Source organism: Gracilinanus agilis, chromosome 2, assembly GCF_016433145.1.
Source record: "Gracilinanus agilis isolate LMUSP501 chromosome 2, AgileGrace, whole genome shotgun sequence".
Taxonomy (NCBI): Eukaryota; Metazoa; Chordata; class Mammalia; order Didelphimorphia; family Didelphidae; genus Gracilinanus; species Gracilinanus agilis.
Genome location: NC_058131.1, coordinates 613,147,417 through 613,160,923, shown reverse-complemented (window position 1 = coordinate 613,160,923; position 13,507 = coordinate 613,147,417). Strand labels below are relative to the sequence as shown.

The window sequence follows — 13,507 nt, the reverse complement described above, 5'->3', positions numbered from 1 at the left end:
CAAGACAAAAGTCAAGATATTAACAATGTCTTGGGATGCAGTAGATGACCTTGGCATCTTTGATGTCTAACCAAGCTCTAAGCACACTACATTGCCTGCTTCAACCACTGTCATGGCTCATTAGAACAAATTACTCCTTTCCACCTATTTAGGATAACAATACAATACTTAGTGCTTAAACAATACCTTCTGAGAGCTCCTAATTGAAATCTGTTAGGTAAAGAGGTCAGAAATAGTGTCTACTTATCATAACATGAATAGATGCTGACCTATCTAAGCCTTTCCTTTTTCACCTACCCCATATATAATCATTGATCTTGCTTAATAGGGAATATCTCTCTATACCAAGAAACAATGAAGGAGGGGACTTGGTCACTGAAAAGAAAGAATCCAAAGAATTTTAAGTGTGATAGGATCACTAAGAAAAAAAATGTTCTAGGTAGAATGGTATCTTATAGTCCATTTTTGCAAAGAAATTCAAAGTACTTCACATAACTAGGGAGACTAGGTTACTAGAAATGTCTATGGGTCAGCAAGGACAAAGCCTTACCTCTACTTTTTAAAGTAAAACTTTTGATATATTTTCTTTTTAAATATCTATATTTCCCAATGTAGCCTCCCGCCCCATTCCTTCTCCCAGAGAACCATCCCATTTAACAAAGAATTAAAAAAAAATTCTGCAAAACACTATAGAAAAGTCTATCATTGAGTTTTCCACACATGTTGTATCCCTCACCTCTGCAAAGAAAGGGAGGAACCTATTTCCACTTATACAAAGGAGGTAAAGTCCTAAAGAGACTAGTGATTTACCCAAAACCAAGGAGCAATGCAGCAAGAAAACCACAAGCAAAATCCAGGTGCTATAACTCTCCATACAATGGGATAGGGTGAACAGAGTGCTTAGACTTGGGAGTGAAGAGAAATCTGGGTTTAAATCTTGGATGAAAGTAGCTGTATGACCTGGACAAGTAATTTAAGCTTCCTGAACCTCTGTTCCTTACATCTGTAAAATGGGGATCTGTACCACCCATCTCACAGGTCAATTATGAGGAAAGTGTTTTTTAAAATTTAAGCTCCCCAGAAATGTGAGCTATCACTTTCTGGTTTGTATCTCATCAGGAAACTGGGCCTAAAGGACACTTTATTTCACTGAGGCTTCTGGGAACCTAGCAGATGGTCAAAGACTTCATTCATCATTTCTTTGTGGCTCAGTATCCAGGAATGAAAAACCGGTGTGTGTGTGTGTGTGTGTATGTGTGTATCTCCTAAGCAAAACCTATTTATAGTTGTTATGCTATGTTAGATTACAAATCTATTTTGTACAAATGATTTGTTAATTTTGTGGATATATATTTTATTATTCTAAAATCTAGGGAAACTATAGAGAAACCAGAGATTGGTTTGGGTTATAGCTGATTAGCATTACAAACAGATAAATCAGAAAACATTTTACAGATCCAGAAAGGGATAAATCTGTCTGATATAAAGAAAAATCAAGAAAATAAAAAGGACTAAGAGTAAGAAAAATTACATTAACATAACAAGCCATTTCCATTTGACTTCATATGGGGGACAGCTGTAAGGAAAACTTGACCTTTCATTGGTATTGATAGGGCAGTTCTGTTCAGAAAAAATTTATCTAAGGCAACCATATTAATATTACACACTTATTGGGGTTATCTATGGAAAAGAAGGCTTTGGAACTTATTAATGATAAAGGTTAAATTGCAACCATAAAATACCTTACTCTGGGTGCTGTGTTGATCTACTCACATATTCTCTCTTGTGTCTTAATTCCATCTATCATTAAAGTAGAGATTAGCAATTTAATTAATTTACCTATCTTCTTCCTACTTCCCTGGCTCCAGGAGAAGTGAAATGTACAGAGTAATATGGCAAAGAATTCCCTGTTTAGGGCCAGTGTAAGGCTGGAGGTTGTGGGGTAGTGTGTGGGAGAGAGATCACCTGAATGTCTGGCAAATTTTAGTCATTTCATTCTCTGAGGCTGAGCTGGCTGTCAAATCTAAAGTCACTTTCTAACAGGGATGGTGTATAATGAATTTAAGGTCTCTGGGATGAGAATAGGTTGCAGAAACTGTTGCTAAATCTTGCTAGAGTAACAATAGTGCTTTGGAGTAAGTAACCATGAAGCTACTGACAATACTGAGGAAGTCCATCAACTAAAGAATTTAAATGCCTACTACATGAGGCAATGTTAAGCACAGAGGATACAAAGAAGGGTATAGACCAGTGATGGTGAATCTTTTAGAGATCCTGTGCCATGCCATGCCCCCACCTTCTCCCACACAGGGGAGGGAAGAAGCACTCCCATCGAGCTGTTGGACAGAGGGAGAGGTGAAGTAAAGAATGTTCTCACTGAGCACATAGAGGGGGAGGAGGATGGCCCAAGTGCTCCGCTCATCTCCAGCTCTGCCACTTGTGAGCCCCTCACCTTACCACACACAGGGGAAGGAGGAAGTGTTCCCATTGGACTGCTGGGCCGAGGGGTGGGTGAAGTGAGGAATGTCCTCAGCCTGGGTGGAGAAGGGGAGGGGAGTAAATGTTCCCATTGGGCAGCTGGGTAGAGGGGGTGAGTGATGTGAAAAAATGTATTCAGGCACTATGGAGAGTGGGAGGGAGCAGCTCCAACCCAGTCCCTCTGCCTTTTAACAAACTGGGGTGGGGGGTGGAGGAACAACACACAGCTCTTGTGCCCTTTTTGGCACGTGTGCCATAGGTTTGCTATCACAGGTGTACAATCTTTACTCTCAAGGAGCTCACAAAGAAAAGGTCACAAGATGCAAATAAGTAGGGATAAGCAAACTATATACAGGATAAACTGGAGATAACAATACAGGGAAGGCATTAGCATAAAGGGTGACTGGAAAAAGACTTCTCATAGAAGTCTGTAGAAAAGATTTTACCCGAGACTTGAAGGAAGCCAGGAAAGCCAGAAGATAGAGAGGAGGGAAAACATTTCAGGCATGTAGGAACAATCAACGAAATGTTCAAAGACAGGAAACAGAATTTCTTGTTTGAGGAATAGCAAGAAGGTCAGTGTCACTGGATCAAAGAGTGCTATAGTTCATCCTTTGCTACAAAGAGTATCAATGACATCACAGGGTAATATCTTGTCTGGAGTGTGAATTGGACTCATGTGAGGTAGGGTTGCATGAAGTCATCAGCTTCACTCTTCCAGAGTCATCAAAGTCTATTGGCCCTGGGAGATAGTGGATGACCTTAGAACCTTCAATGTTTGACCAAGCTTCTAAGTGCTCTACAATGCCTACTTTAGTAGCTGTTGTAACAAATTGTTCTCATCTGCCCATTCCATGGAGGAAGTCTTCACAACAAACTTAGAATAGACTAACTCACCAGACTTGGAGATGTGTCAGGTACCTTCACCTGGTTTAGACTGCCTATTCAGATGCTTTTATGTGGGATGTGGCTGCTGAGCATTGTTATAGTTTTCTGGAGCTACAGGTGAGAGGTGGATAAAAGGTAAACACCAAAGCAGTCCTGAAAAGGGCTCAGCAAGAGATTTGGAATATAAAGTGGACAAATAAGCAGGATTCACATGAGGCTCTTCTACGAAGGGAATTGGGTAGTAGGATGGCTGGTAGAGAATTAGCTAGTGGACTAGCTAATAAAGACAGGATGATAAAAAGAGAATTGACCCAGAGGGAAAAAGGCAGACCCAGTCAAAAAAAGATCTTAATATAAATGACACATCTTTTGTAAACTCTTTTAAATTTTTTAAAAAATCTTTGCCTTCGGTCTTAATATCAGTTCAAAGATAGAAGACTGTTAAGGGATAGGCAATTAGATTGTTAAGTGACTTGCCCAGAGTCACATAGCTAGGAAGTGTCTGAGGCCAGATTTAAATAACTCAGGCCCTCCTCCCAACTCGAGGCCTGGCATTCTATCCACTGTGCTACCTAAGTGCCCTCCTTTGAAAACTAAATTTTTATTTTAATATTTTAATGCTCACTCTTTCTCCATGTTTCCCTGTAGCTGATATGCCATTTTTACAATATAAATCAGAGGTGATGATTATATACAATAATTTTTCATTTTGTTTACTTGAAATAACCAACAAAACCTGTTAAAAACAAAATAAAACAACCTTTTATAACTTCTTCTAACCTGTAGGATAAAATATAAGCTCCATAATTTGTGGATCACAGTCCTCTGCCATCTGGTTCCAACTTACTTTTCCAAATTTATTCCATTTTACGCCCCCTTCTCCTACTTTATATTTCAGCCTAACTAGATTACTGGCTATTTCTTGAACTCAAGAGTTTATCCTTCATTTCCGTCCTTGTGCACAGCAATTTCCCCAGTTCCTTTTACCTACAATGTATTCCCTACCTTCATATCTCTGTCTCCCAGAATCTTTATACATCATTTAAAACATGACTCAAGTTTAACTTCCAAGGCCTCTTACCACTCTTTCTCTCTCCCACAAAGCTATTACTAGTACTTTTTCCCTCCTCAATTGATTTTGTATTTATTTGTATAGATGCTATATTCTCTAAGTAAAATGCAAGCTCTTTGAGGGGAGGTATTATTTTGTTTTTATCTTGATATCTCCAGTGTCTCCAATGTATTTTGAATAATACAGAATGATTTTAATAAATGCTTATAAATAACTAATGAATATTAACTCAAAAATTTAAATAAAATCCTAACAAAAAGTCTGTAGCAATATATAAAGAAGAATTATTCACTATAAGCTGTATTTATATCAGATTAAAGAATTATTCAAGAAAAATTGCAGAAAAAGCTTTTGACAAGGACAATATTCATTTTTGCTAAAACCTTTATAAAGCATAGACCCAAAGGGTTATTTTTTTTATATATATATATTTTTAAACCCTTAACTTCTGTGTATTAGTTCCTTGGTGGAAGAGTGGTAAGGGTAGGCAATGGGGGTCAAGTGTCCAGGGTCACACAGCTGGGAAAGTGTCTGAGGTCAGATTTGAACCCAGGACCTCCCATCTCTAGGCCTGGCTCTCAATCCACTGAGCTACCCAGCTGCTCCTCAAAGGGTTATTTTTAATAAGATATATAAAATATGTATCTAAAACCAAAGTTAAAATAATTTGCAGTGAGGAAAACTAAGAAGCTTTCCCAAGAATTTTTGAAGTAAAGCAAGTATGTTACCTTTCCCCATTACTATTTGATATAGTTTTAGAAACAGTTGCAATATCAACAAGGTAAAGAAAAAAGAAAATGACATCAGCACAGGGAGAGAGAATTATCCCTACTTGCTGATGACATGCTTGTTTATTTAGAATACCCCAGATAATTAAAAAAGAAACTAACTGATAAAATGAATAGCTTCAGTAAAATATGAGGACACAAAATAAATCCAGGGGAAAAAATAAAAATAACAAAGAAATAAAATCCAAGGGAAACAGAAACGAAAGTCCAATCATGATTATTATAAAATGAGTTTTTAAAAAAATAGGAATTAATCTGCCAAGGCACAGTGATACCATATAATATAATTACAAAACAATCTTTAAAGAAATAAAGAATATATTTAACTGGAGGATTACCATTTCATTGTTCAAAGTTGATCTGTGCCAATGAAGAAAAAACAAAAACAGCACTACCTAAATTAATTTGCAGGTTTACTGCTATATTGACCAAACTACCAAAGAAGTATTTCACAAGAGCTATATAAAATAGTAACAAAATCAATGGAAGAAGAAGATCCAGAATCCCAAGGGAAATAATTTTTTTAAAAGAAGGAATGAAGGAGGAATAGCACTTTCAAACCTTTAATTATATTTTATATATAGTTGTGTCCAGTTCTTCATAATCCCATTTGGGATTTTCCTGGCAGAGATATTGGAGTGGTTAACCATTTCCTTCTCAAGCTCATTTTACAGATGAGGAAACTTAGGCAAACAGGGTTAAATGATTTGTCCAGCACTGCCCAGCTAGGAAATGTCTAAGGCTGAATTTGAACTCAGGAAGATGGATCTTCCTAACTTTAGCCTCGGTATTTTATCCAATGTGCCAATTTAGCTGTCCCTAAATTATGTTATATTTCTATATATAAATATTATATTATGTTATATTATAATGCAATAATTATCAAAACCCATTTGATACTGGCTGAAAATTTAAAAAGATCAGTGGGAATAGATTATATATGGAAACATTAGAAGCAAATGAAATCAATAACTCAGTGTTCAACAAACCTGGGGAAATATATAATTTGGATAAGGACTCTCAACATGACTAGAACCTCTGGGAAAACTTTGGAAACCAGTTGGGCATAAATTAGTTTTAGACCAACATCTTAAATTATATGCAATAGGGTCCTATATATTAAACAATTTAGAAGTAAACCATATCAGGTACCTTCTATAGCTATGGGGGAAATTTCTTTTCTTCTTCTTCTTTTTAAAAAATAACCCTTACCTTCCATCTTGGAGTCAATACTGTATATTGGCTCCAAGGCAGACGAGTGGTAAGGGTAGGCAATGGGGGTCAAGTGACTTGCCCAGGGTCACACAGCTGGGAAGTGTCTGAGGTAGATTTGAACCTAGGATCTCCCATCTCTAGGCCTGGCTCTCAACTGAGCTACCCAGCAGCCCCCAGAAATTTCTTTACCAAATAAGGAACACAACAAGGGGTCTGAGATAAAACGAAGCAGGGCATGAAAATGACCAAGGAGCAGTATGATTGATTGATCTAGATCTCAGCTAAGTTTGGTGAATGTTCACCAATTAGAAGTCCAGAGTTCCAGAGATGTTTGGACTAGATCAATGATGGAGAACCTATGACATGGGTGCCAAAGATGACACACATGCTCTGTGGGCATGAAGCTGCACCTCCCCCCCCGAAGTTTGTCACTAGAAAGGCAGAGGGAGCTGCTCCCCTCCCCTTCTCTACCATGCCCAATGACCTTTTTTCATATCCCCACCTTTCTGCTCAGCAGCCCAATGGGAGCACACAGAGTGAGTAAAGTAGGTGACTCACAGGGGTCAGAGCTGGAGGGGAGTAGGAGCACTTGGGCCACTCCCCTCCCTGCCTCTCTACACTCACTGAGAACATTCCTCACTTCACCCACCCAGTAGCCCAATGGGAGTGCTTTCCCCCTCCCCTCTGGTGTGCAAAAGAGGAGTGGGGGCACCTGACACTTGTTGGGGGGAGAGAAGCACAGCATACAGTCTCTGGTGAGTGTGGGCAAAACAGTCTTGGGGGTGGAGTGAGGGCAGGGCCTGGCACTCCATCTCTAAAAGGTTTGCCATCACTGGACTAGATCATATCTATGATCCTTTGGTGGAGCTATAAATTTGTTTAACCATACTAGAAAGCAATATGGAATTATATATACCCCAAAAGTTACTAAACTATGTATTTCCTTTGACCCAGAAACACCACTATTGGCATATATTTCAAAGAAATCAAAGAAAGAATGAATGGGCCAATATACACAAAAATATTTATAGGAGCAAATTTTGTTCAGAAACAAAGTAGGGTAGGTATCCACCAAATGGAGAATGGCTAAACAAATTGTGGTATATGAATATAATGGAACATTACGGCATGGTAAGAAATAATTATGGTGGATGATAAAGAGAATCAGATCAGCTTTTTATAAATTAATACAAATTAAAAATGAGTAAAACCAGGAGAACAATTTACATTTACATGTTACCTACTTCTTGGTAGAGAAACTAGAGATGTAGAAGGAGATATATATTGTCAGCCACTGCGGATGTATTGAATTGTTCTGCTTGACCATACCTATATTTTTGTTTTTCATATAGTAGAATATATGTTTGTAGATAAAAATTAACTTCATAATTAAAAATAAAATTTGTTTTAAGAGATCACTAATAGGAAGCTGCCTGAGAAAGTAAGAATGGTTCCAAAAGACAGAAAATGAAACATATTTCCAACTAGAAAGACAGGTGACTCCTAGTACAGAAAATTGTATAAAATGTAAAATGTGGACACAGTACCACAGGTTTTTCTTTAACTATTTTTCTGTTATGAGAGGGTTCAATATTGGGTTTCTCTTGTTAATTTCTAAAGTCCTTTGAGGGAGGAAACAAAAGGGCTCCTCCCTGCCAGTGAAACTGATGGCTGCAGGAAGTCTCAGGTAGATACTTCCTGCCAAGATGGATGCTTGCGGTTCCCTCAAGAAATAAAAGAAATAATTCTTTCCCTCTTCAGCCCTTGCCTTAATTTTCGATACAATGATTCATCAGAGGCTTTGAGTAGTTAACAAAAGGATGTAATGGAGAGATCAGGGAGAGGTCCAGAGAAATCAGATAGGTCCAAATTTCCCCAAGACAAAATAAACATAGGCCAATGCCGAAGCCAAAAGGCCAAAACCAAGCCAAAAAGCCAAAGCCAACAGGCTAGGCCAAAGCCCAAAAAGCAAAAGCCCCCAGGCAAAGCAAAAGCCAGAAGGCAAAAGCCCCATTGGTTGGAACTTCACCACAATTTATAGCCTCAAGCTCCAACTGTCTTTCTGAAGATTCTAAAACCTCTAATTGCCAGGCTGTGACAGTTTGAAATTACAGAAGCAAAAGGCTTCTGCTAGCAATCTTGCATTACAATCAGAGGGTTATCTTTTCCAAGTAATGACTATGACATAAATAAAAACAAAAGGTATCAAAATATATTTTTTAAATATATTTAAGGACTCCCTGGTACAAAGTCTCTCTTTTCTGACAGCTAAGCAATAAGCTATGGATATATATCAATCAATTGCATAAAATACAACGTATGTGTCTAGGGCTGTCTAAGGCCCAGTCTAGATCTGTTTTATCTCTTTACCACTCTCTAGCTCAAATATTTTTTATGGTTTCCCACTGCTTACCAAATAATCCCTTCCATCTCAATCAAGTCATTCAAACCTAGCCTGAGACAGAAAGCAAGTATATGGCTGTGATCCCAACAACAGGAATGGCAAGGGGAAAATCTAACCACAGATAATGGATAAGATAAAATGTGGGAAGCCAATAAGAGAATAGATAAAAATCTGAGACTCCTCTTTTGACCCCTTTTGTGATCTTTGTGATTTCTTGTTGAAAAGTATTGTGGCCTTATCAAAAAGCTTTAAGCTCTTATCAAACCTGAATTGGAATGCTGCTGCCTAGTATAGCCAAGGCCAAAATCTTAGGGGGGGGGGGGGCGCCGGCAATTCAACCCTGAGAGAAATACTCCCCAACTTGGCTTTCTGATAAGAACCTAGTCAAAATTCAGCCTTGGCCTTAGTCTATTCTGAAGCCAATGTTTTGTGTTTTGATGTGACATAATTTGTAATTTCTGCGCATCTGAAAAGTTTCAGGGGGGTTCTTTTGTGTGAAATGAGTCTTAAAATATATATAATATATTGTGCTAAAAGGAATAATAAACTGGAGAAGTTCCAGGCGAACTGGAGAGACCTCCGGGAACTGATGCAGAGCGAAAGGAGCAGAGCCAGAAGAACTCTGTACACAGAGACTGATATACTGTGGTAAAATTGAATGTAATGGACCTCTGTACCAGCAGCAATACAATGACCCAGGACAATTCTGAGGGATTTATGGTAAAGAAAGCTACCCACATTCAGAGGAAGGACTGCAGGAGAGGAAACATATAAGAAAAACAACTGGGTTGGGGTGGACATGATTGAGGGTGTGGACTCGAAACTACCACACCAATGCAACTACCAACAATTTGGAAATTGGTCTTGATCAAGGACACATGACAAAACTAGTGGAAATGCGCATCGGCCATGGGTGGGGGGGGTGCAGGAGGGGGGGTTGAAGGGGAAAGGTGGAGCATGAATCATGTAACCATGTTAAAAATGAATATTAATAAATGTTAAAAAAAAAATATATATATATATATATATAATAAACTCCATGCTCCTAGAGCCAGAGCTGGAAGCATGAGGTAAAAGACAACTCCCTTGTCCTGTCCTTATTTCCTTATCAACTAAACTGTCCTTATCAGATTATCAGAGATGATAAAGAGATCTCAACAATAAAACTGTTTAGCTTTCTATTAATTTGGCTTTCAGCCTATCATAGATCTAAAGTCTGGCTGAGAGGATGCAAACATGGATCTAGGGCAGTGTTGAACAATGAAGTTGGTTATACTATACCACCTTTTCTTCTAGAACCCAGGTAAAGTTCTGTCCTAGCAATGTTAGGAAAGAGATGGGATGGTACAATAATACAAACTAAGCTAATAAACAAGAATATGGAACTAATTCGACATTAAAGTATGATATATACATTTCCAAGATCAGCTAAGCCTTTAATCCCAAGGGAAAATAAGATGCCAGCTGCCTATGCTCCCATACCTGACTGGAACACATATCTGGCCAAGCCCTGCATTAACTCTGCTGGCCATGTGGGTGGAGCTGATTCTCCTGTTTCTCTCTTTAGTCGAAATGTCAACTCGAAGCCAAAGCCACTGGGTCCATCGGTTCCTGTAAACCTAGAAAAAGAAGAAAAGCAAATTAAAATTAGCCAGGAACAAGAATAGCACTTGTTAGAAATCAAATTAGTCAGAAAACTTAAGTTATACCAACCAATATCTTATGACGAAAGTATTTTTACCTAAAATATAGCCTTCCATCCCTAGAAACTTTCCCAACTCACCCCACCCTATTCCCCTCTCCTTTTTAAACTTACACTTACTCTTCCCAGGCTATTTGTTATTTATTTAATTAATTTTCTGCATGTTTACATGCTTATTGTTTCCCCAATAGACCAAAACTTTTCAAATTGGTGACTGTCTTTTCTTTTTTCATAGCCACACTCTACCTCCTATTTCTAACAGTGGCTAATATAGAACTCTATACACAATAAGCATTCAAACAATAGTGCTGAGTAGTTGGTTACTGGCTTTGGTCTTCAGTATGGGGGATCCTAAAGAGACTCACAAGGTATCAGCAAGGAACAGACTGTGCACAGTCCCCAGTATAATCATGATACTCATCAATCACTGTGACTCAAGGATAACAGAATTTGCTCTAATTTTCTCCCTCTCCTGGACAGTATAAAAAGCAAGTTAACAGCAAATTAGTATTTATATGCTGTCATAGGGAGTTCCCAGAGGAAAAATGATGAAGAATAGAAAGAAAAAAATCTGTTAGCAAATACCCTGAAGTGTCTGAAGTTTAAGGAACTCTTGCAATTGGATATTAGTTGACAGTAGGAATGATGAACATTACCGAAAATAAACTGGTCAGAGCAGCTCTGTGCATCAGACTATGCTTGGGGCAAAGGCAGCTTCCAAAGACAAGTATTTGAGAGATACATTTAGTCTGCCAGCTATGAGATGGGTTAAAATGTGTTGTGATATAATTCTCAGCAATTATATCTTGTACAAACACGATGCATAAAGATTATACACATGTAAACTCCTTAACATACAAATATAAACCACAAACTAAGATGACAGCCAACAACCCTTTGTTGGCTAAGCTTCTGGAATCTAGAATCAGAGATGAGAATTTTGACAGGGAGATTTGGATATATATATATATTATATCCAACACCAGTTCCTGAAAATCCTATATTTTTTGCATTTAGTTCTCTGTCATCAATATCTCAAGAGGCTGAAAGGCCTGAAGGCAGGAAGTGTCTTCTAGGCTCTGTCAGCTCTAGCTCTGTGTATAACTTAATATTTCTATATACTAAATAGGAACACCATCAAATCCTGTCCATCTTAACATGCTGAAAAGAAAATTTCATGAACTGATAGGCCAACCCTTCTAGGTAACTGAAGGACAGATACTGCTAGGTCACAGAACCCAGTTGCACTGAAAAGACATTCTACCCAACTACCAAAATTTACCACATTCAAAAGAGTTTTTCATCAGTTTTTTCCCCCAAAATTGTCTAATAATTTGGAAAGGCAAGTTCATTTTGAAATCACACTCCTGAGGTTTGAGACACTGAACAAATTACGAAGGGCAAATGAGCAATGTTGTGGTGTCTTTGACTTTGTTATTCAATACTGCAGCATTGGTGCTCTCATGGACATCCCAAATGAGAAGATCTGAAACACTTAAAACTAAAAGGGACACTAGAGAAGAACATTTAGTCATACTTGAAGGAGGCTTATGGAGGAAGAAGGAATGAAATATAGAAAGGAACTTGAAAAATATAAGGTTGGGCAAGATGGATTTTAGGCTAGAATTTGTGTAAGAGGAAAGAGGTCACTGGAGTAGGGAGAGGAATCACTCAAGAAGCCATTAATTAGAAGCAGTTTTGCAATTATGTATTAGAACATTGCTCTTAATCCTTTTATCTCTGGACAAGAAAAATACATGATTTTTAATTGCAAAGACTTGGGAAACAAACTTAAGAGAAATATAGTCCCCTTAAGATTGCACAATGATATGAGCACTTAGGTGCAAAGGATAACAAGGCATATTCATTCTTAAGGGAGAGAGTTAAATATGTGTGAATATACTGGGGGGCAGAGTGTGGGGAAAGAACTGTCCACCATCTGCCTGCAGGCTGAAATGTTCTCTCTGGCTACTGTACCATGGCTAAGCCAACCCTCAACTTGATTGGGTAGGAGAAAAGGCTCTGGGCAAGTGGAATCCACCTGCGTTTGATTACCACCCACAGGGCTGGTTTGATGAAACTTCCAAAGCCTGAAGGTAAATTAGAAATGGCTCCAGTGCAATCATAAAACTTCACCTGGAATATTATCAAAAAGCCTTCTTTTCAAAGCAGACTAAAGAGCCACCAGCAAAATGAGATCATTTCATTTATAAATTTTCCAGGATCGGGACTAGTTTGATCTGGACCTCCAAGAGTACCCTTCATTTATTCCTCTCAACAGCCTTACTGCCTAAGCTTCATCTGACCAGAGGATGACACTAGGGAATAAAGCAAGCCTCCCTGCTTCCTGACTGTTCTTCACCTCTACTAAGAAAAAAACAAAACAAAAAAAGAATGGGTATTATTTAGGTTCCAAGCAGATCATCAAGTCTAGAAAAAGCTAAGGCAGGTAAGACAATGGAGGGTGGTCAAGAGATGCTATGAAATCTCCCCATCTCAACCTGGATACAAGGTTCTACAAGCTCTATACTAAAATAATCCAGTGACTAATCAGCCCCTCTGGTTTTCCCTAAAGCAACCAGCTATAAGGCAGCAACTGAGGACTACTAATTCTAGGCATATAAAGGATTCTATTTAGTCCAATTCTCTTATGCTACAAATTAGTGTCAGAGAGGTCTTGCCAAAAGTCACAAAGGTTAGTAAACATTAGAGCTAGGATTTGAACCTGGGGCCTCAGAATCCAAAGCTAGTTATATTACAACAAGGTATACAAATTAATCTTAGAAATTCAAAGTCCAGATATATCCAAATACAGAAGCAGACCACTACCACAGATGTTGTGGGTATCTGTACCCTAAACCGCCCCCTCCCTAGGTCCAGTCCTGTCTCAAATCTCATCAATATGATTTCCTACTATAGCACCCAAGGAGATGGAATAGGAACCTCTAAGCCAGACCACT

The 13,507-nt window shown here is 38.4% G+C and overlaps 1 protein-coding gene across 1 annotated transcript in view; it reads right to left on the bottom strand.

The window, feature by feature from the left end:
- The window catches only part of SUFU (SUFU negative regulator of hedgehog signaling), a 137,243-nt gene that overhangs the window by 75,731 nt on the left and 48,005 nt on the right, over nucleotides 1–13,507 (bottom strand). Inside the window, exon 3 of the mRNA XM_044665526.1 lies at nucleotides 10,328–10,464. Coding sequence (XP_044521461.1) covers nucleotides 10,328–10,464 — 137 coding nt within the window. The remainder of the gene's footprint in view (nucleotides 1–10,327; nucleotides 10,465–13,507) is intronic.